General features: G+C 35.7%; 1 protein-coding gene across 1 annotated transcript; it reads right to left on the reverse strand.

The window, feature by feature from the left end:
• Positions 1 to 4714: 4714 nt before the first annotated feature.
• LOC108471875 (receptor-like protein EIX2) lies at positions 4715 to 20495 on the reverse strand. The gene is made up of 3 exons (XM_053021420.1): positions 19555 to 20495; positions 19357 to 19452; positions 4715 to 4784 (listed from the first exon to the last, which is right to left on the reverse strand). The coding sequence occupies exons 1-3, from the start codon at positions 20493 to 20495 to the stop codon at positions 4715 to 4717; spliced, it is 1107 nt and encodes a 368-aa protein (XP_052877380.1).
• Positions 20496 to 22428: the final 1933 nt, after the last annotated feature.

Genomic DNA, 22428 nt, shown 5'->3' on the forward strand with positions numbered 1-22428 from the left:
CTGAAAATACACACAATGATCAAATTTGCTTCTTGTGTACCTTTGCCCTTTCATGAACTGATCAAATCGCTTGTACCACTGCCTCGGAGATTGCTTCAATCCATAAAGCGACTTTATCAGTTTGCAAACCCAATTTTCTTTTCCAGCAACCTTGAATCCATCTGGCTGAGTCATATAGATTTCCTCTTCCAAATCACCGTGTAAAAACGCGGTCTTTACATCAAGCTGAACTAGTTCAAGATCATATTGCGCAACCAAGGCTAGCAAAATCCGAATAGACGAATGCTTCACAACTGGAGAAAATACTTCATTGTAGTCTATTCCTTCTTTCTGAGCGTAACCCTTTGCTACCAATCTAGCCTTGTACCGAATTTCAATTTTACTAGGAAATCCTTCCTTCTTTGCATATACCCATTTGCATCCAATTGCCTTTTTTCCCTTGGGCAGTGTCACCAACTCCCAGGTCCTATTTTTATGAAGAGACTGCATTTCTTCATTCATTGCTTGCTTCCACTTTACACCATCAGGGTTACTTATTGCTTCTGTGTAAGTAGAAGGAACATCATCATCTGCAATTGGAAGTGCATAGGCCACTATATCATCAAAGCGAGCAGGCTTACGAATCTCTCTTCTTGGCCTCCTATATGCAATTGAATCTTGTTGCTGTAGAGGTTCTTGGGTAGGAACCTCTTCATCATTTGTCCCTCCAATATTAGCTGGATCATCGTTAACCTTTTCAAGCTCTACTTGCTGCAAAGTACTACTAGTTTTGTCATCCTTTTGTGAATCCTTGTACTTCAACATGGTTGATTCATCAAAAGTCACATCTCTACTGAAAACAATCTTCCTTGTATCAGAACACCAGAGACGGTATCCTTTTACTCCACCAGTTATACCCAAGAATAATGCTTTCTTTGCTCTTGGGTCTAACTTAGATTCTTTTACATGATAATATGCAGTGGAACCAAATACATGTAAAGAATCATAATCAGTAGCAGATTTACCAATCCACATCTCCATAGGAGTTTTTTCATTTATTGCAGCTGATGGAAAACGGTTAATTAGATGGCACGCATATATAACTGCCTCAGCCCAAAATTCATTGTCCAATCCAGCATTGAACAACATACATCGAACTTTCTCCAGTATAGTTCGATTCATGCGTTCTGCCACCCCATTCTGCTGTGGTGTATCCCGAACAGTAAAGTGTCACACAATGCCCTCATCTTGGTATACTTGTAGAAATGGATCGTTTTTATACTCAGTACCATTATCTGATCGAAGTCGTTTGACCTTTCGACCAGTCTGAGTCTCCACCATCTTCTTCAATTTCAGAAATGCATCAAAAACTTTACTTTTTCTTTTCATTAGATACACCTATGCTTTTCTTAAATAATCATCAACAAAAGTAACAAAATAGTGCATACCTCCCAAAGAAGCCACTTTGGTAGGTCCCCACACATCACTGTGAACGTAGTCCAGAATTCCTTTCGTATTGTGAATTACTGGACCAAATTTTACCCTCTTCTGCTTGCCCAGAACACAATGTTCACAGAATTCCATTTTGCAAGAATTTGCACCTTTCAACAAGCCTTGCTTCGCCAATGTCTGCAAAGCTTTTTCACTAGCATGTCCCAACCGCATATGCCATAATCTGGTAGCCTCTGAATCTACATCTTTTGTAGAAACTGTTGATGTTGATCCAATAACTGTACTTCTATTTAAAAAGTACAAGTTATTTCTTCTTGTGCCTTTCATCACCGTCAATTGCCCAGCTACTACCTTTAATAATCCATCTCTCAAAGTGATTGTGAGCCCTTTAGATTCTAGGGCCCTAATGAGATGAGATTTTCTTCGAGCTAGGTACGTGGCGAACATCTGTCAAGACTTGGATTGAGCCGTCGTGATTCTTCAATTGGACTGTACCTACTCCCATTGTCTTACAAGCACTATCATTGCCCATAAGAACAATTCCACCTTCTAGCTCTTTAAGACTAGAAAACCAGTCCTTATTAGGACACTTATGGTAAGTACATCCTGAATCCAAAATCCACTCATCCGTTTGACATGCCATTGCCATGCCAACCAAGCTAAAGTCTAACTCCTCATCATGCTTCGCTACATATGCATTAGAAATAGCCTTGCCCTTTTGTAGCTTAGGACAATTCTTTTTCCAATGCCCTTTTTCACGGCAAAAGGCACATTCATCTTTGGCAGGTCTTCCTTTAGACTTTCCCCTTCTACCAGATTTGCTGTTGTGTGAACGACCTCTTACTGTTAAAACTTCTGCAGTTGTATCTCTGCGATATCTTTTATCTTTCTTTTGAGTCTCAGATCTATACAACGCACTACAGACTGCATCAAATGTGATCGTATCCTTCCCATGAAGCAATGTGGTGGTAAAATGATCATATTCATCAGGAAGGGAATTCAACAACAATAATGCCTTGTCTTCATCTTCAAATTTCTCATCCAAATTTAGCAAGTCTGCTAAAATTTTATTGAATAAATTCACATGGTCATTCATCGACATACCGGGTGCATACGTGAATCGCTAAAGTTTCTTTTTCATATAAAGCCTATTTTCAAGACTTTTCGTTAGAAACTTTTCTTCCAGTGTATCCCATAACTTCTTTGCTGATGTCTCCCTCATGACAGAGTACTTTTGCTCTTTGGCCAAACATAGGCGGATTGTACCACACGTCTGTCTATTGATCTTGGCCCACTCATTGTCATCCATCTTGTCAGGTTTTTCTTCAAGGGCTATATCTAGCTCTTGATGACATAAGACATCCAGGATCTCACATTGCCACATACCAAAATTATTGGTACCGTCAAATTTCTCTACTTCAAATTTTACATTTGTCACAGTAGTCCTTGCTGATGACGATGATGCTGCCATTTTTCTCCTCAATCCCAACTATTGTATACGTGAACAGTACCGTATATGTGAATAGTATCGTATATATGAATAGTGCTGTATACGTGAATAGTACCATAAACGGTCATATTCCTCAAGTACAAATCTGGCTCTGATACCAATTGTTGTGCGGAAGCGTGTGAAAGAGTAAAATTATTGGACTAAAAAATCACACTAAGTCAATTCCCAGGAAAGAGAGGTGGATCACGAGGATCACTTAAGTACAAAGTCTTTCCTAGCCAGAATATCCCTCTATCGTAATTTAATAGCACAATAAATCACTACAATCACACTCACAAAATATGAACAATAAATAGTAAAGAACACCAGAATTTTAACGAGGTTCAGCAAATCTTGCTTACGTCCTCGGGCACTACCAAATATATTTCACTCCAAAATACAAGTGAAACTTTACAAATAGGGAGAGAGAACAATGCCTTAAGTAGAGAATGGCAAATGTGGGATGATGAGAATGAGCAATGGTTGGCCTATTTATAGTTGAGATTCAATGGCCACCTTGCAAAGTCCCTATTCACTTAGGGACCAAAAATTGCTATTATCCCATGCCCAACACTAAATAAATATTTGGTGCCCATAACTTTGACCTTTCCAAGGTATGGGTAGGTATGGGAAAGGTATGGGGTATATTCTAATAGGGTGGGTACCTTTGCTTTTGAATTTTGATGCTCTTCTTTTCTCTTGCTTTTGGTCATTATCCCAAATTGCCAAGTAACCTTGACTTTCATAAATTATGCCACAAGTCAATCGATTATCAATTTGATGAAAGAAATTATGAAAATATCTTTCTGTAGTTAAAATAAGTTATATTATTCGAGAACACTTTAGTTTTTTATTTAAAAAACCTAATAAAAATATGTACATATGATAAATTCCACGTATGCTCTTTTTAGAAGTCGGATTACATTTGATCCATTTTACTTTAAAAATGGGTAAATTAATATTTGTATGTTAGATTAAATATCAAACTGGTCATTTCTTTTAAAATTCCATCCATTTCAATTATTAAAAATTGGCATAGCTAACAAAATAACAAGACAATTACTTATGACATGCCACGTGTACTTTATTTTGACGTACAAGGACCAGTTTTTAATATATATGGATGAACTTTTTAAAAAATGACCAATTTACTCTTTGATATAACGTTCAATGATTAATTTGCTATCTTTTTTTAATAGAAGAGATAAAATGCAATTTGACTATAGTATAAGAGTCTTTATAATACTTTTACCCTAATATTTTCTTTCTTTATATACCTTCGATAAGAAAAAAAAAAAAGTTTTGCTTAATTTTATTTATTCCTTTTAGTTGCAAGGAGTAACTTCAAATTATGTTTTTATTAGATATTAAATAATGTTAAGTCTATATTATTAGAGATGTTAATTGATTGGATTGGGTCAGGTTTATGTATGATATTAGTACATTTTGTATTTGTCTAAGCCCAATTCAGCATGAAATATAAACTTAAAATTTTGCTTAAGATTATCCATATTTGTAAATGACTAACTTTAAGTCTGTTTTAGGTCTACCTATATCTTTTTAAAAATTATATTATTTTTATTTTGATATTTAATATTTAAATTTTTTCTTTATTAAAAATACATGTTTCTTTAATATTTATTGCAAGACCCTTAATTTGCCCGGGCCCAATAAAATAAAACCAATTAACAAACCCATCCCAAACAACTAAAACCAAACCCAATTTCCAAAGCCCAATATGCAAACCCTAGCCCACAACCTATTTTCAGAAATCAGAAACCCTAGCCGCAAGCCTCAACCACCCTCTGCCGCCGCTCCACTGACACCACCTGCCCTGCAGCACCTCCACTTGTTCCACTTGCACCTGCAAAAGCCAAAAAGAAGAAAAGACAGCAAAAATAATAGAAAAAAAGCATTTAACAAGGCTATAAAAAGCCAAATCTAAAACCATTGTAAGATTCTATCACTTTTCATCAATACAAAAAATAGATTTAAACACAAAAAACAGATCCGAAAGAAGAACACAGGAAGTTAATCAAAAAAAGATTCATCACGTGGAGGTTTTGATTTTTTTTTGCTTCCTTTTCTCTTTATTTTTTTCCCTTGAATATATGTACGCGTATTTCCTTTATTTTTATTTTTTTTGAATAAAAAACAGCAAATACATATAGATATTTATATAAAATATAAAAAGAAAACAAAAAAAATAAAAAAACGTACCTTTTTATTTTTCTGGCCACCGTGCGCTGTGGCCGGTGACTGAGGACGCGGATCATGGAGGCACCCCAAGGCCGGAGCTGGGCTCAGGCCAGAGAGAATTCTCTCCCCCCCTCTTCTTTTTTTCTTTCAAATGCTACAAATGATTTTTTTTAAAAAAAATTTGGCCTTTTATAGCCCCCCAAAACGACGTCGTTTTGGGGGCTGCCTTTTAACCCCAAAACGGCGACGTTTTGACTTGGACCGGATCGACCCGACCCGACCCGCCTAGGATCGGCGTGTTTTTTAACGGAAGGGCTAATTGCGCTTTTAGCCCTTTCGCTTTTTTATTACTTTGCAATTAAGTCATTTTTTATCTTTAATTTGACCCCGAAATTTGTTGCGATTTTCAATTTAGTCCTCGCTGATGTGCTGCGTTTTGATGAGAAGAAATAATTTCTGTTTCGGTTCTCCTATGTTTTGCGCGCGTTCAAATAAGTCCCTTTCTTTTGTTCTATTTCGAAATTCGCCCCAAAACTTCATTTTTAATTCAATTTTGTCCTTTTTTCACTTTTTCTCATTATTTTATTTTAATTTTAATATTATTTATGCTATTATATTTTATTAATATTATTATTATATTTATTATTTATTAGCATTAGTATTATTTTCACTTAATACTTATATGTATATATATTATATAGTATTATTAATAGTTTTTTTGTTATTATTATTTTCTTAACTTTATATTATGTATATATTCTTTTAATGTATTAGGTATATTTTAAATTCTATATTACGTATATATATATATATTTTTTATACTATATTATGTATACATTCTTAAATATTATTAGTTATATATTTTATGTTATCATATATATATATATATGTGTGTCTAATGTTATATTACATATATACTTTAAAAGCTATATCAAGTAATTATATATTATGTACAGTTTTTCTTAAATATTATATTATATATATTTAAATACTAATACTATGTATATATGTTTTCAATATATATATATATATATGTTTACGTATATATAACGTTACTAATTTTCTTTTATTATTTTTATTTTCTCTGGTACACATTGTCGTTTATATATTCTTATTATTACTATATCTATTATTTATTAGTATTTTACTATTACTATTATTAGTATTATTTTTAATCAATACTTATATGTATATACTATGTAAATATTTTAATATTATATTATGTATACATTTTTATATATTACGTATATATATCTTTTAATATTGTATTTTTATTATTATGTATATATTTTTAATACTACGTATATATTTTTTATTTTTATTATTACGTATATATTTTAATACATATATGTATATATTTATATATAGTTATTATTAGTTATTTTTATATATTATTACTGTTTTCAATAAATATTGTATATATTTTTAATCTAGTATTATATGTTTTACATATATATGTTCCCTACTATTTCATATTTACATTATTGCTATTATTATCATGTTTAATACCATATGTATTATTATCGTTTTATACTATTATTATATTATTATTATTATTATTATTATTATTATCGTTTTCGTTATCATTGTCATTTTTATTTTGCCATGTTTTATTTATATTTATTTATTTACTTATGTATTTATTTATTTACTTATGTATTCGATCATTTCATTTTTCTCATGCATTTGTTTATATTTACATATTACTAGCCTTGCTATTATTTTATCTTTTATAATTGCTCATATTATTGTTTTTGACACTGTCGCACCTATTATTATGTTATTATACATATTAATACCGTAATTTGCTTTTATGTTTTACTATAAATCACGTTATATATATTTTTTACTCAATACATTAAAATAATTCTTTCATAAAAGTAATGTTCCGTATTTGGTAATTCGAGACAATCGTGCCCTAACTTACTGGGTTTCGATTTTTCTCATTTAACCTAAATAACGGAATATTCTTTTAAATCACAATACAAGTTTTGAAATAAATGCTTACTCTAGAAGATGCGAGGTGTTGTGTCCTAACTTACTGAATACGATATCTTGTTACCTCGAGATAAGAGCTTTTGCAAATAAAGGCAATATTCAGTATTAAGAAATTTGAGAAAACGTGCCCTAATTTACTGGGTTTTGACTTTTCTCGTTTACCCTAAATAACCGAACATCCTTTTAAAAAATTAGAATACATTAATTTTAAATAAAAGCAAGCTCATTCTCAAAGTTCGAGACGCCGTGTTCTAACTTATTGGGCGTGACATTTTATTACTTCGAGATGAGAGAGTCCTTAACATCTGTTTTAATTTATTCGATCATTTTTAAATTAGCATTAGTACAAAGAGGGATTGTAGTTTAAATTCTTTTAAAGTTTTCAAATCTTCGACACTAAGACACTAATTAATCAACTAGGTACCAATTTTGGGCGTATTGAGGGTGCTAATCCTTCCTCGTACGTAACCGACTCCCGAACCTATTTTCTTGATTTGCGCAGACCAAAATCATTGTTTAAATAAGTCAAACCATTTATTAAAAACTGTTGTTCCAATAGGGTCGGAAGCGTGTAAATTATTGTACTAAAAAATCACACAAAGTTCAATTCCCAGGGAAGAGAGGTGGATCACAAGGATCTCTTAAATACCAAGTCTTTCCTTAGTCAGAATATCCCTTCTATAGTAATTTAATAGCACAATTAAATACTACTATTATACCCTCAAATATTGAAAGAAAAATAGGACAAGAAAGAACACAAGAGTTTTAACGAGGTTCGGTAAATTATACCTACGTCCTCGGGCACTAACAGCAGATGATAACTTTACTATCTCCAAAATATTACAAACAAATAGAATTCCTTAAGAATTCTCAAATGGGAGAAGAGAGAAAACTAAGAGAGAAAGATTGGTTGGGATGGTTGAAATGAAAAATGATTAGGCCTATTTATAGTTGAGGTTAAGGGACCAACTTGAAAATGGCCTAAAAAATTAGGGACCAAAATTGCAATTATCCCATTCAACTTTAAACAACTTGCCGATCACTTTTTCTTTCGGTGCCAATTGCACCTCCCATTTTTGACTTTTTAACACCCCCTTAATTGACTTTTCAACAATCTCCACCTTGAAGATTTGATTAGGACAATCACATCTTTACACACTTCCTTCAACTCCCCATATTCGATAAAGCTATCTTTTGTAGTGCCTCCATATGCGCTCTAGAGCGCCATATACCTGAAGGTACTCAAATTCTCAGGATGTTAATCAAGTTCAAAAAATGATTAAACTTGATTGTTGTTACCACCTTGGTCATCATATCTGCGGGATTATCTGCTGTCGGAATCTTCTGAAGTAGAATTTTTCCTTTTTCAAATACTTCCCGTACAAAGTGATATCTTACGTCGATATGCTTGGTTCTTGAATGATAGACTTGATTTTTCGCTAAATGAATAGCGCTCTGACTGTCACAATGTAGACTAATGTGACTTTGAACAACTCCCAAGTCTTTCAACAATCCATTAAACCAAATAGCCTCCTTAATGCCTTAGAATCGCCATATATTCGCCTCAGTAGTAGACACAGCCATCAGAGATCGTAAGGTAGACTTCCAACTCACTGGGCTTTCGCAAGAGTAAACATATACCCGTAGTTGAACGACGTTTATCTAAATCACCAGCAAAGTCAGAATCAACATATCCAACTACAAACTGACCAAGTGCTTCATTCTGTTAAAAAATTAAACCAACATCTACAGTTTTTCGAAGATACCGTAGAATCCATTTCATAGCTTGCCAATGTCCTTTTCGAGATCATGCATATACCGCCACAACTCCAACAGCTTGTGAAATGTCAGACCGCGTACACACCATCGCATACATCAAACTCCCAACTGCATTATATGGGACTTTTGCCATATATTTTCTTTCTTCTTCAATTTTTGAAGATAATTGAGCACTAAGTTTCAAATGAGAAGCAAGTGGGGTACTTACATGTTTTGTGTTTTCATTTACACCAAAACATTGTAATACCTTTTTCAGATATTGCTCCTGATTCAAACAAAGCTTGCCTCTCTGTCTATCTCTACTTATCTCCATGCCGAGAATCTTCTTGGCCTCACCTAGATCTTTCATCTCGAACTCTTGATTCAACTGAGCCTTCAGCTTGTCTATCTTTTTTTGGCTCTTCGAAGCGATTAACATGTCATCAACATATAATAGTAGATAAATGAAAGATCCGTCATGCAGCTTTTGCAAATACACACAATTGTCATATTTGTTTCTTGTGTACCTCTGCCTTCTCATAAAGCTATCAAATCACTTGTACCACTACCTCGGGGATTGCTTCAATCCGTATAGCGATTTGTTCAGCTTACAAACCCAATTTCTACCACCAGCATCTTTGTATCCTTCGGGCTGAGTCATATAGATCTCCTCTTCTAACTCACCATGCAAGAAAGCCGTCTTAACATCAAGTTGAGCTAGCTCCAAATTCAACTGTGCTACCAAGGCCAACAAAATTCTAATGGAGGAATGCTTCACAACAGGGGAAAATACATCATTGTAGTCAATTCCCTCCTTCTGAGCGTAGCCTTTAGCTACCAATCTTGCCTTGTAGCGAACATCTTTCTTGCTAGGAGATCCATTTTTCTTTGCGAATACCCACTTGCATCCGATTGCCCTTTTACCTTTCGGTAATTGCGCCAACTCCCAAGTATTATTCTTTCGGAGAGACTGCATTTCTTTTTCCGTGGCGCTTTTCCATTTGTCACTTTTTAAGCTTTGAATTGCTTCTTGATAAGTGATAGGAATATCATCATCAACAACGGGAAGGGCGTAGGCCACCATATCAGTAAATCGAGCAGGTCTACGAATTTCTCTCCGTGGCCTTACAACTGCAACTGGTTCTGGTGTACTTAACGGTTCTTGGGTGAGAACCTCTTCAACCTCTAATTCCTCCATTGTGGTTGGAGAATTAGACTTATTAACTGGGCAAATCCCCATCTGCTCAAACTTCACCTGTTTTGGAGTACACTCCACCTGCTGTGGAGTATTGCTCGTCTGAATATCTTCATCTGCTACCTTTTTCAATATGATAGATTCATCAAAGGTAATATCTCTGCTACAGATCATTTTCTTTGTGCTTAAGCACCAAAGACGAAATCCCTTCACTCCAGAAGTGATTCCCATAAAGAGAGCTTTCTTTGCCCTTGGATCTAACTTTGACTCCTTCACATGGTAATATGCAGTGGATCCAAACACATGTAAGGAATCATAATCTGTAGCCGGTTTTCCAGATCATACCTCCATAGTAGTTTTTCTTTCTAATGCAGATGATGGCAAACGATTAACAAGATGGCCAGCATATGTCACAGCCTCAGTCCAAAATTGCTTGCCCAACCCAACATTGGATAACATACATCGAACTTTCTTCAGTAATGTTCGATTCATACGCTCTGCCACTCCATTCTACTGTGGTGTATCCTAACTGTGAAGTGTCGAACAATACCATACTCTTGGCACACATCGAAGAACGGATCACTTCTATATTCCCCTCTATTATCCGTCCTAAGCTGCTTGATTTTCTTGCCAGTCTGGTTTTCGATCATAGTTTTCCATTTAAGAAAAACTCCAAGCACTTCATCCTTAGTTCTCATGGTATACACTCAAACTCTTCTGGTAAAGTCATCAACAAAAGTAACAAAGTAGTGTTTTCCTCCCAACGAAAGTGTTTTAGAAGGCCCCCACACATCTGAGTGAACATATTCCAAAATACATTTTGTATTATGGATAGCAGTACCGAATTTCACTCTCTTTTGCTTTCCCAGAACACAATGCTCACAAAATTTTAATTCGCAAGCCTTTGCACCTTTCAACAATCCTTATTTTGCCAGAATTTGCAAGGATATTTCGCTGGCATGTCCCAACTTCATATGCCACAACTGCATTGAGTCTAATTCTTTGTTACCGGAAGCTACAGCGACTGCTCCAATAACTGTACTACCTTGGTAGTAATACAAGTTATTTTTCCTGATGCCCTTCAATATCACAAGTGCGCCAGATGTCACTTTCAAAATCCCATCTCTCATAGTAACAACTGAACCATTGGATTCCAAGGCTCCCAATGAGATGGGATTTTTCTTCAAACTGGGCACGTACCGAACATCAGTCAAAACTCTGGTTGATCCATCTTGATTCTTTAATTAGATTGAACATATCCCAACAGTTTTACAGGTATTATCATTGCCCATATAAATAACTCCTCCATTTAGTTCTACTAAATCAGAGAACCACTCCCGGTTAGGGGACATATGATAAGTACAACCCGAATCCAATATCCACTCATCTGAATGGAACGACAATGATGATGCAACCAGTGATAGTTCAGAGTCACTAGTATCATGCTTTGTAACACAAGCATCTACAGTAGCTTTTCCCTTATTCTTCAGGTTTGGACAATTTTTCTTCCAGTGGCCTTTCTCATGACAAAAGGCACATTCATCTTTCCCGAGTCTGGACTTTGATTTTGATCTCCTTTCGAGTTTTCTTCCGAGTGTATGAACGACTTGGACTACTAAAGCTTCAGATCTCGATTGAGTTTTTCTGCTTGTCATTCTTTCTCTGCTCATAATCAGATAAGGCCGCATGCACTTCGCTCGAGATATATCACTCCTCCCATGAAGTAGAGTAGTTTCTAGGAACTCAAACTCCTCGTGAAGTGACCCCAACAAAGATCAAAGCCAAATCTTCATCTTTGAATGTCTCATCCAGATTTAGCAAATCGGTGACTAACTGATTAAATTTGGTGATGTGATCATTCATTGTGGTACTGGGACGAATCGAAGCGAAACACTCTTTTCTTCAAGTGGAGCTTATTTTGACTGTTTTTCTTCAAAAATTTTCTTCAAGTGCCACCCAACTTATTTGCGAAGTCTCCTTTGAAAAAGCATACCTCTGCTCTCGAGAAAGGCATGATCGAATTGTGCCACATGCCAACCGATTGATCGCCTTCCAATCTTTCTCCTGTACATCATCTGGTTTCTCTTCATCAATGGCAATGTCTAGACCCTGCTGAAAAAGGGCATCTAGAACCTCACTTTGCCACATACCAAAATGGCCCGTGCCATCAAAGATCTCCACGGCCAATCTTGCATTTGCAATTGTCGGTCTTGTCCACATGGACGATGTTGAAGCTCCTACACCGACCGTTTTCTCCATAATCTTTCAATATACCTAAGGAAATCTTTTCTGATGTGGAAGATCAGTTTAAACTGCAACCACAGAGCATACTACGATTAACCTTCGGCTCTTGATACCACTTGTTGTTCCAATAGGGTCGGAAGCGTGTAAATTATTGTACTAAAAATCACACAAAGTTCAATTCGCAGGGAAGAGAGGTGGATCACAAGGATCTCTTAAATACCAAGTCTTTCTTTAGTCAGAATATCCCTTCTATAGTAATTTAATAGCATAATTAAATACTACTATTATACCCTCAAATATTGAAAGAAAAATAGGACAAGAAAGAACACAAGAGTTTTAACGAGGTTCGGTAAATTATACCTACGTCCTCGGGTAGTAACACCAAATGATAACTTTACTATCTCCAAAATATTACAAACAAATAGAATTCCTTAAGAATTCTCAAATGGGAGAAGAGAGAAAACTAAGAGAGAAAGATTAGTTGGGATGGTTGAAATGAAAAATGATTAGGCCTATTTATAGTTGAGGTTTAGGGACCAACTTGCAAATGGCCTAAAAAATTAGGGACCAAAATTGCAATTATCCGATTCAACTTTAAACAACTTGCCTATCACTTTTTCTTTCGGTGCCAATTGCACCTCCCATTTTTGACTTTTCAACACCCCCTTAATTGACTTTTCAACAATCTCCACCTTGAAGATTTGATTAGGATAATCACATTTTTACACACTTCCTTCAACTCCCCATATTCGATAAAGCTATCTTTTGTAGTGCCTCCATTTGCGCTCTCGAGCGCCATATACCTGAAGGTACTCAAATTCTCAGGATGTTAATCAAGTTTAAACAATGATTAAACTTGATTGTTGTTACCACCTTGGTCATCATATCTGCGGGATTATCTGCTGTCGGAATCTTCTGAAGTAGAATTTTTCCTTTTTCAAAGACTTCCCGCACAAAGTGATATCTTACGTCGATATGCTTGGTTCTTGAATGATAGACTTGATTTTTCGCTAAATGAATAGCGCTCGATCTGTCACAATATAGACTAATGTGACTTTGAACAACTCCCAAGTCTTTCAACAATCCATTAAGCCAAATAGCCTCCTTAATGACTTCAGAATCGCCATATATTCGCCTCAGTAGTAGACACACCATCAGAGATCGTAAGGTAGACTTCCAACTCACTGGGGCTTTCGCAAGAGTAAACATATACCCCGTAGTTGAACGACGTTTATCTAAATCACTAGCAAAGTCGGAATCAACATATCCAACTACAAACTGACCAAGTGCTTCATTCTGTTAAAAAATTAAACCAACATCTATAGTTTTTCAAAGATACCGTAGAATCCATTTCACAGCTTGCCAATGTCCTTTTCCAGGATCATGTATATACCTGCTCACAACTCCAACAGCTTGTGAAATGTCAGGCCGCGTACACACCATCGCATACATCAAACTCCCAACTGCATTATATGGGACTTTTGCCATATATTTTCTTTCTTCTTCAATTTTTGAAGATAATTGAGCACTAAGTTTCAAATGAGAAGCAAGTGGGGTACTTACATGTTTTGTGTTTTCATTTACACCAAAACATTGTAATACCTTTTTCAGATATTGCTTCTGATTCAAACAAAGCTTGCCTCTCTGTCTATCTCTACTTATCTCCATGCCGAGAATCTTCTTGGCCTCACCTAGATCTTTCATCTCGAACTCTTGATTCAACTGAGCCTTCAGCTTGTCTATCTCTTTTTGGCTCTTCGAAGCGATTAACATGTCATCAACATATAAGAGTAGATAAATGAAAGATCCGTCATGCAGCTTTTGCAAATACACACAATTGTCATATTTACTTCTTGTGTACCTCTGCCTTCTCATAAAGCTATCAAATTACTTGTACCACTACCTCGGGGATTGCTTCAATCCATATAGCGATTTGTTCAGCTTACAAACCCAATTTCTACCACCAGCATCTTTGTATCCTTCGGGCTGAGTCATATAGATCTCCTCTTCTAACTCACCATGCAAGAAAGCCGTCTTAACATCAAGTTGAGCTAGCTCCAAATTCAACTGTGCTACCAAGGCCAATAAAATTCTAATGGAGGAATGCTTCACAACAGGGGAAAATACATCATTGTAGTCAATTCCCTCCTTTTGAGCGTAGCCTTTAGCTACCAATCTTGCCTTGTAGCGAACATCTTTCTTGCTAAGAGATCCATCTTTCTTTGCGAATACCACTTGCATCCGATTGCCCTTTTACCTTTCGGTAATTGCACCAACTCCCAAGTATTGTTCTTTCGGAGAGACTGCATTTCTTTTTCCGTGGCGCTTTTCCATTTGTCACTTTCTAAGCTTTGAATTGCTTCTTGATAAGTGATAGGAATATCATCATCAACAACGGGAAGGACGTAGGCCACCATATCAGTAAATCGAGCAGGTCTACGAATTTCTCTCTGTGGCCTTACAACTGCAACTGGTTCTGGTGTACTTAACGGTTCTTGGGTGAGAACCTCTTCAACCTCTAATTCCTCCATTGTGGTTGGAGAATTAGACTTATTAACTGGGCAAATCCCCATCTGCTCAAACTTCACCTGTTTTGGAGTACACTCCACCTGCTGTGGAGTATTGCTCGTCTGAATATCTTCATCTGCTACATTTTTCAATATGATAGATTCATCAAAGGTAATATCTCTGCTACAGATCATTTTCTTTGTGCTTAAGCACCAAATACGAAATCCCTTCACTCCAGAAGTGATTCCCATAAAGAGAGCTTTCTTTGCCCTTGGATCTAACTTTGACTCCTTCACATGGTAATATGCAGTGGATCCAAACACATGTAAGGAATCATAATTTGTAGCCAGTTTTCCAGACCATACCTCTATAGGAGTTTTTCTTTCTAATGCAGATGATGGCAAACGATTAACAAGATGGCCAGCATATGTCACAACCTCAGTCCAAAATTGCTTGCCCAACCCAACATTGGACAACATACATCGAACTTTCTCCAGCAATGTTCGATTCATACGCTCTGCCACTCCATTCTACTGTGGTGTATCCCTAACTGTGAAGTGTCGAACAATACCATACTCTTGGCACACATCGAAGAACGGATCACTTCTATATTCCCCTCCATTATCCGTCCTAAGCTGCTTGATTTTCTTGCTAGTCTGGTTTTCGATCATAGTTTTCCATTTAAGAAAAACTCCAAGCACTTCATCCTTAGTTCTCATGGTATACACCCAAACTCTTCTGGTAAAGTCATCAACAAAAGTAACAAAGTAGTGTTTTTCTCCCAACGAAGGTATTTTAGAAGGCCCCCACACATCTGAGTGAACATATTCCAAAATACATTTTGTATTATGGATAGCAGTACTGAATTTCACTCTCTTTTGCTTTCCCAGAACACAATGCTCGCAAAATTTTAATTTGCAAGCCTTTGCACCTTTCAACAATCCTTTGCCAGAATTTGCAAGGATTTTTCGCTGGCATGTCCCAACTTCATATGCCACAACTGCATTGAGTCTAATTCTTTGTTACCGGAAGCTGCAGCGACTGCTCCAATAACTGTACTACCTTGGTAGTAATACAAGTTATTTTTCCTGATGCCCTTCAATATCACAAGTGCGCCAGATGTCACTTTCAAAATCCCATCTCTCATAGTAACAACTGAACCATTGGATTCCAAGGCTCCCAATGAGATGGGATTTTTCTTCAAACTGGGCACGTACTGAACATCAGTCAAAACTCTGGTTGATCCATCTTGATTCTTTAATTGGATTGAACATATCCCAACAGTTTTACAGGTATTATCATTGCCCATATAAATAACTCCTCCATTTAGTTCTACTAAATCGAGAGAACCACTCCTGTTAGGGGACATATGATAGGTACAACCTAGAATCCAATATCCACTCATCTGAATGGAATGACAATGATGATGCAACCAGTGATAGTTCAGAGTCACTGGTATCATGCTTTGTAACACAAGCATCTACAGCATCTTTTCCCTTATTCTTCAGGTTTGGACAATTTTTCTTCTAGTGGCCTTTCTCATGACAAAAGGCACATTCATCTTTCCCAGTCCGGACTTTGACTTTGATCTCCTTTCGAGTTTTCTTCCGAGTGTATGAACGACTTCGGACTACTAAAGCTTCTGTATCTCTGATTGAGTTTTTCTGTTTGTCATTCTTTCTCTGTTCATAATTGTATAAGGCCGCACAGACTTCGCTCAGAGATATATCACTCCTCCCATGAAGTAGAGTAGTTTCTAGGAACTCAAACTCCTCAGGAAGTGACCCCAACAACATCAAAGCCAAATCTTCATCTTTGAATGTCTCATCCGTATTTAGCAAATCAGTGACTAACTGATTAAATTTGGTGATGTGATCATTCATTGTGGTACCTGGGACGTAAGTGAAGCGTAACACTCTTTTCTTCAAGTGGAGCTTATTTTGACTGTTTTTCTTCAAAAAATTTTCTTCAAGTGCCACCCACAACTTATTTGCAGAAGTCTCCTTTGAAAAAGCATACCTCTGCTCTCGAGAAAGGCATGATCGAATTGTGCCACATGCCAACCGATTGATCGCCTTCTAATCTTTCTCCTGTACATCATCTGGTTTCTCTTCATCAATGGCAATGTCTAGACCTTGCTGAAAAAGGGCATCTAGAACCTCACTTTGCCACATACCAAAATGGCCCGTGCCATCAAAGATCTCCACGGCCAATCTTGCATTTGCAATTGTCGGTCTTGTCCACATGGACGATGTTGAAGCTCCTACACCGACCGTTTTCTCCATAATCTTTCAATATACCTAAGGAAATCTTTTCTGATGTGGAAGATCAGTTTAAACTGCAACCACAGAGCATACTACGATTAACCTTCGGCTCTTGATACCACTTGTTGTTCCAATAGGGTCGGAAGCGTGTAAATTATTGTACTAAAAAATCACACAAAGTTCAATTCGCAGGGAAGAGAGGTGGATCACAAGGATCTCTTAAATACCAAGTCTTTCTTTAGTCAGAATATCCCTTCTATAGTAATTTAATAGCATAATTAAATACTACTATTATACCCTCAAATATTGAAAGAAAAATAGGACAAGAAAGAACACAAGAGTTTTAACGAGGTTCGGTAAATTATACCTACGTCCTCGGGTAGTAACACCAAATGATAACTTTACTATCTCCAAAATATTACAAACAAATAGAATTCCTTAAGAATTCTCAAATGGGAGAAGAGAGAAAGCTAAGGGAGAAAGATTGGTTGGGATGGTTGAAATGAAAAATGATTAGGCCTATTTATAGTTGAGGTTCAAGGACCAACTTGCAAATGGCCTAAAAAATTAGGGACCAAAATTGTAATTATCCCATTCAACTTTAAACAACTTGCCTATCACTTTTTCTTTCAGTGCCAATTGCACCTCCCATTTTTGACTTTTCAACACCCCTTTAATTTACTTTTCAACAAAAACAACCACTATTATGAGGTGACCCAATCATACCTTATCAAAAAAGATTGGTGGCGACTCCTCTATTTGTTTTCATTTTTCAAAATCTAAGTAAATTCCCGTTTTTCCAAAAAAATGGTCCCGACATTTACATAGTATTATATTAGCGTAAACTATAAAAATAGTCACCTAACTATTAACGTATTTCTGTTTATACTATAAACATAACATAATCTAGCTCTGATGTCAATTGTTGGAAAAAATCTAGTTTAAAACGTTTTTCTGTCACAACAAAAATTAAAAATTTTGAAAACAAAGTCGGTTTGTGATATTTATAGTAATAAAATTTTTCCGAAAAGTACATGTGTTTTGTGCAAGATGAATCCTAAATGTTTTCGACTTTCAACCAAGCGACCTTCTCTACTATTCTCTTACCACATGTATTTCATTTTTTTTAATATTTATTAATATTTATATATTTTTTGAATTCTTTTATTTTTATGAAATTTAAGTTATTTATCGACGTGACATATAATACAAATAGTGTCATGTTAGCGTAAAGTATGTGTGGGTTGCTATGCAGGTTGCCATGCCAATATAAATTTAAAAATTAATGTTTTAGTCAACATTTCTATTAAAAAATGATTTGATTCTTTAAAAGGCTAATGGTCAAATTTAACTCAAAAAAGAATAACATCAAATTTACAAAAATGAAAACATTGATGGTTAAATTTATTATTTTTCCAAATAAAATTTGTCATATTAAAAAATGTAAAAAATTAATAAATTAAATAAATTATAAGACTCAAAATTTGATAAAATTCCAAAATTTTCTTTAAAATTGTAATAATTATTTAAAACTTCAAACAAAAAAAAGAAATTAAAAAATTAAAATATATGTTATTGAGGTTTATTATTAAGTATTTCAATTTTATCTTAATTTTAATGGAGCGATGATTTAAGTTATTGTCAAACATTCATTTAGTACGAGTTCGTATCATGTTACCTCTCTCCCTTACCTCTAATATCATATAAAAAATACCTTATTACACTCTTTTAAATATAACTTAAATTTAAATTTGAAGTTGGGTTCAATTCTTTAATGTAATCTCTTTTAAAAATTTTGGACACTATAAAAGTATTACATTAGAAAAAATGTCAATGTAATGGAGGAAAACATGCCATTATCCCGAAATGAAGTTGAATAAAAGAGTTGAAGGAGTCATTGTTGCAGAAACGAATGAATTTGTCCCCCTTCTCTTGCAGCGTCAAATTTTGTTCAATTTCTGTACGAATTAGTAATTAAGCTCCCCTCTATGGGAATAAATGTCGTATTCGTTATTGCACTCTTTAACCCAGCAACATTTTCATTATTGACATACAATTAAACACAAACATACATGTCAAAAAGTTATACAAGCTTTAAATGCCATTTATTTTTGCAAAAGGGAAACCATGAATCACGTGCTGAGTAATAAATGTTTAGATTAATTGATTCATGTACTCTATTTTAAAATGTAATATTTCATAGATCTGACATCCGAATACTATAAAATCAATTACAAAAGCACATGTTTTGTTCCCATCAAGCTACCTACCCATTGTACATATATAGCTTTCGACCAATATATGGTCCAACTTTCAATAGTATGCATGCCTCCAAGACCTGATATAAAACAAGGGAGCCACTACACCTGAAAATCTCATTACAAAGCCAAGAACTATGCTGACATAAAGCCAATTCACGTTACTTCCTTCACTTCGGCTCCTACTATTTGCAAAATTAGTTGGAGTACGGTTTTGTGCTGCAGTTTGTAGTGAGAGGAGGTCCGTAAAGATGATTGCCCATGTAAGAAAAGTTTCCAAAGCTTTGAAGCTGAGTGCTTGTTGGGATTTGTCCTGTCAAGTTGTTGTAGGAGACATTGAAGTGATTCAAGAAATTTAAATTGGAGAAACTTGAAGGGATTTCACCATTTAATTGATTCATCGACAAATCAAGAGATTCCAATTCCATGTTGCCGATTTCGTCCGGTATATTTCCTATTAGGAGATTTCCTGATAGATTCAATGACTGTAGCTCAACGAGACTTCCCAGTTCTTTTGGGATCTCTCCTATGAGTCTATTAGTTGAAAGATACATGCTGATAACAAGTCCTAGTGTGGTACCGTATTCATCCACTCGTCCTTTCAGCACTAATAATGCTCTTATACAAAACAAATTAGTACTGGTACTCGACCACTGAAACATATAACTGGTACTCGACCACTGAAACATATAGCTATTTTGGTTGCTTTTGTTAGCCATTGCACTCAAATTACTAAAACATTTTGGAATAGATCCTGAAATGTTGTTATTGTCAAGGTCCAAGATCCGAAGAGATTGAAGTTGACAAATTTTTTGAGGAATGTGTCCGTTAAAGTTATTCGATCGAAGGCTTAGAATCTCAAGTTTTGAGAGTTTGTCCCCAATCCATGCTGGTACACTCCCACTGAAATGATTGTCACTGAGATCAAGCATAATCAAACTCGTAGAATGTTGCAACGTAGATGGTAATTCTCCAAACATGTCATTGTTTCGAAGGTTTAGTACGGAAGGATTCAAATGTCCCAAAGAAGGTGGGATTTGCCCGGTCAAATTGTTGTTTTCCAAATCTAAGTAACCCAAACGTCGCCAATGATTCCAGCAATCTGGGATTTCTCCAGATAGAAGATTTCCTTCAATGGCAAGACATTCCATCGGCCCCTTTCTTAATGAATTACAAACTAATTCAAAAAGTGGACCTGAAAATGAATTATTTGACAAAAGTAAATATTGTAAAGTTGGGAATACTCTTGGCAATGGGCCTGTGAATTGGTTTGATCTCAAGTCAACAAATACTCTCACGTTCAAATAGGAAATCCTTCCAGTAAGTTTATTATATGAAAGATTTACATATTCAAATTGAGTGGACAAGTTCAAAAACCAAGTGGGCAAGATATCCAAAATTCCTGCATCGGAGATATCTAAAACAGATAAATTCTTTTGGAATTTTAACCATCGGGAAACTTCGGGCCAAGATGCCATTGACCCAATTTGATAATTTGACATTGAAACGGCAGAATCCAGCTTGAGTTTGGTTGAAATCTTAGCCTGTTCTGTGATGCCTCTAGAGTTGTTAATCTCTTGATATTAGAAAAATGGGTTTCTGATACAACTCCTTCCAATAGGTTACATCCCAAATTTAGAGTGTCCAAACTTTCCAGTTATCCAAAACAGCCAGGGAAAGTACCATTTAATTGATTTTCTGAAATATCAAACAACTTCAAAGATGATAACTGCCCTATGGACAATGGAATGGGGCCAGAAATATTGTTTCCAGCAAGCTATCGACAAGTGAGCTAGGCTTTTAAAGTGCCCAAGCTGATCAATTAAATGGCCAAAAAGATGGTTATGTGCCATATCCAATGACTGTAAGCAATCCAAACAACATCTAGACAGACTCAGAAGGATTTCTGATACGCCTTGATAAATTTCATTGCTCGAAAGATTAAGGAATTGAAGATGATTTAAACTAAACAAAGAGTTGGGTGTGGATGAATTGAGTGAGTTCCCACTAAGATCAAGAACTTCAAGAAATGAGATGTTCCTAAAGTAATCCGGAATTGGGCCTTCCAAAGAATTGCTACTAAGATCAATGGACAGAAGACCATGAAGACCAAATATGGACATAGGTACTGAGGAAAAGTTGTTCTCAGAAAGATCAAGAACAACCAGTGATATTGTAGAATTGACACTGATCGGGGGTGGATCATCTTCCAAACTGCAAGCTGACAAGTGCAACTCTAACAATGAAGGATGTTGGAATGTTACCTGTAGCCAATCAGTTGCTTTACGAAGATCAGCATAACTCAAATCAAGGTACTGCAAGGAAGAAAGTCCAGAAACCCATTGAAGACTTTTAGTTTGAGATCATTACCTCAAAGATCAAGATACTGCAACTTTGAAAGATTCCTCCGGTTATGAGGAATTGCTCCCTGAAATTGTGCTCGAGAGAGGTTAAGATATGTTAAACTCTCTAGAAAACCGAAAAAGTTCGGGATCTGTATGCTGCTAAAATTGTTATTGCTCAAGTCCAGGGAACTGAGATGCTTCAACTCCAGCAGTGAAGGATTTATTTTGCCTCGTAGTTTTGACCGCTCGTAAGGCTCCCATTCAGCTGGTAGTGCGTTAAAATCTGGGGCTGAAAGAGGAGCAGCTAAGTGCAGTTGGTGGACGTGGCCTGTTGAGTTTTGGCAGACGACACCAATCCGTTCACAGCAATCCCCACCTTCAACCCATGAAGATAGCCTGTTTGAAGGATCAATAAGATCATTCTTGAATTTCAAAAGGGCTTCTCTCTCACTTTGAATGCAAAGTAGGCTGGAATTGGCATGAAAAATGGTAAAACAGATAGCGAGAATGAGAAGAAGAAAAGGGAATAAGGAAATAGGAAGAGGAGTAGTCATGGTTGCAATTGCCATTGCTCACAGCTCCAAAAATATAGAGTAAGCTTGGCTAAGACAAAAAAATAATGCAAGGAAGTTTCTTCCAACAAAATGCATTTAATTGATAATAGGCTGTCGGAAATTTCAAAACCCCAAATTTCCATAAAATTTGGTATGAAGTGAAATTTCTAATTAATTGCATTTAA

The sequence above is a fragment of the Gossypium arboreum genome, chromosome 11 (assembly GCF_025698485.1).
Source record: "Gossypium arboreum isolate Shixiya-1 chromosome 11, ASM2569848v2, whole genome shotgun sequence".
Lineage (NCBI taxonomy): Eukaryota > Viridiplantae > Streptophyta > Magnoliopsida > Malvales > Malvaceae > Gossypium > Gossypium arboreum.

Bases quoted from the DNA above. Each gene is read 5' to 3' on its own strand.
- LOC108471875 (XM_053021420.1), bottom strand. From the start codon at position 20,495: ATGGAATGTCTTGCCATTGAAGGAAATCTTCTATCTGGAGAAATCCCA. The intron at 19,453-19,554 runs GTACTCCAACTA...TGAGATTTTCAG, and splicing joins ACAAACTGCAGCACAAAACC to GTGTAGTGGCTCCCTTGTTT. The intron at 4,785-19,356 runs GTAGGTAGCTTG...TGGCTTTTGCAG, and splicing joins AAGCTATATATGTACAATGG to GTGCAAGTGGAACAAGTGGA.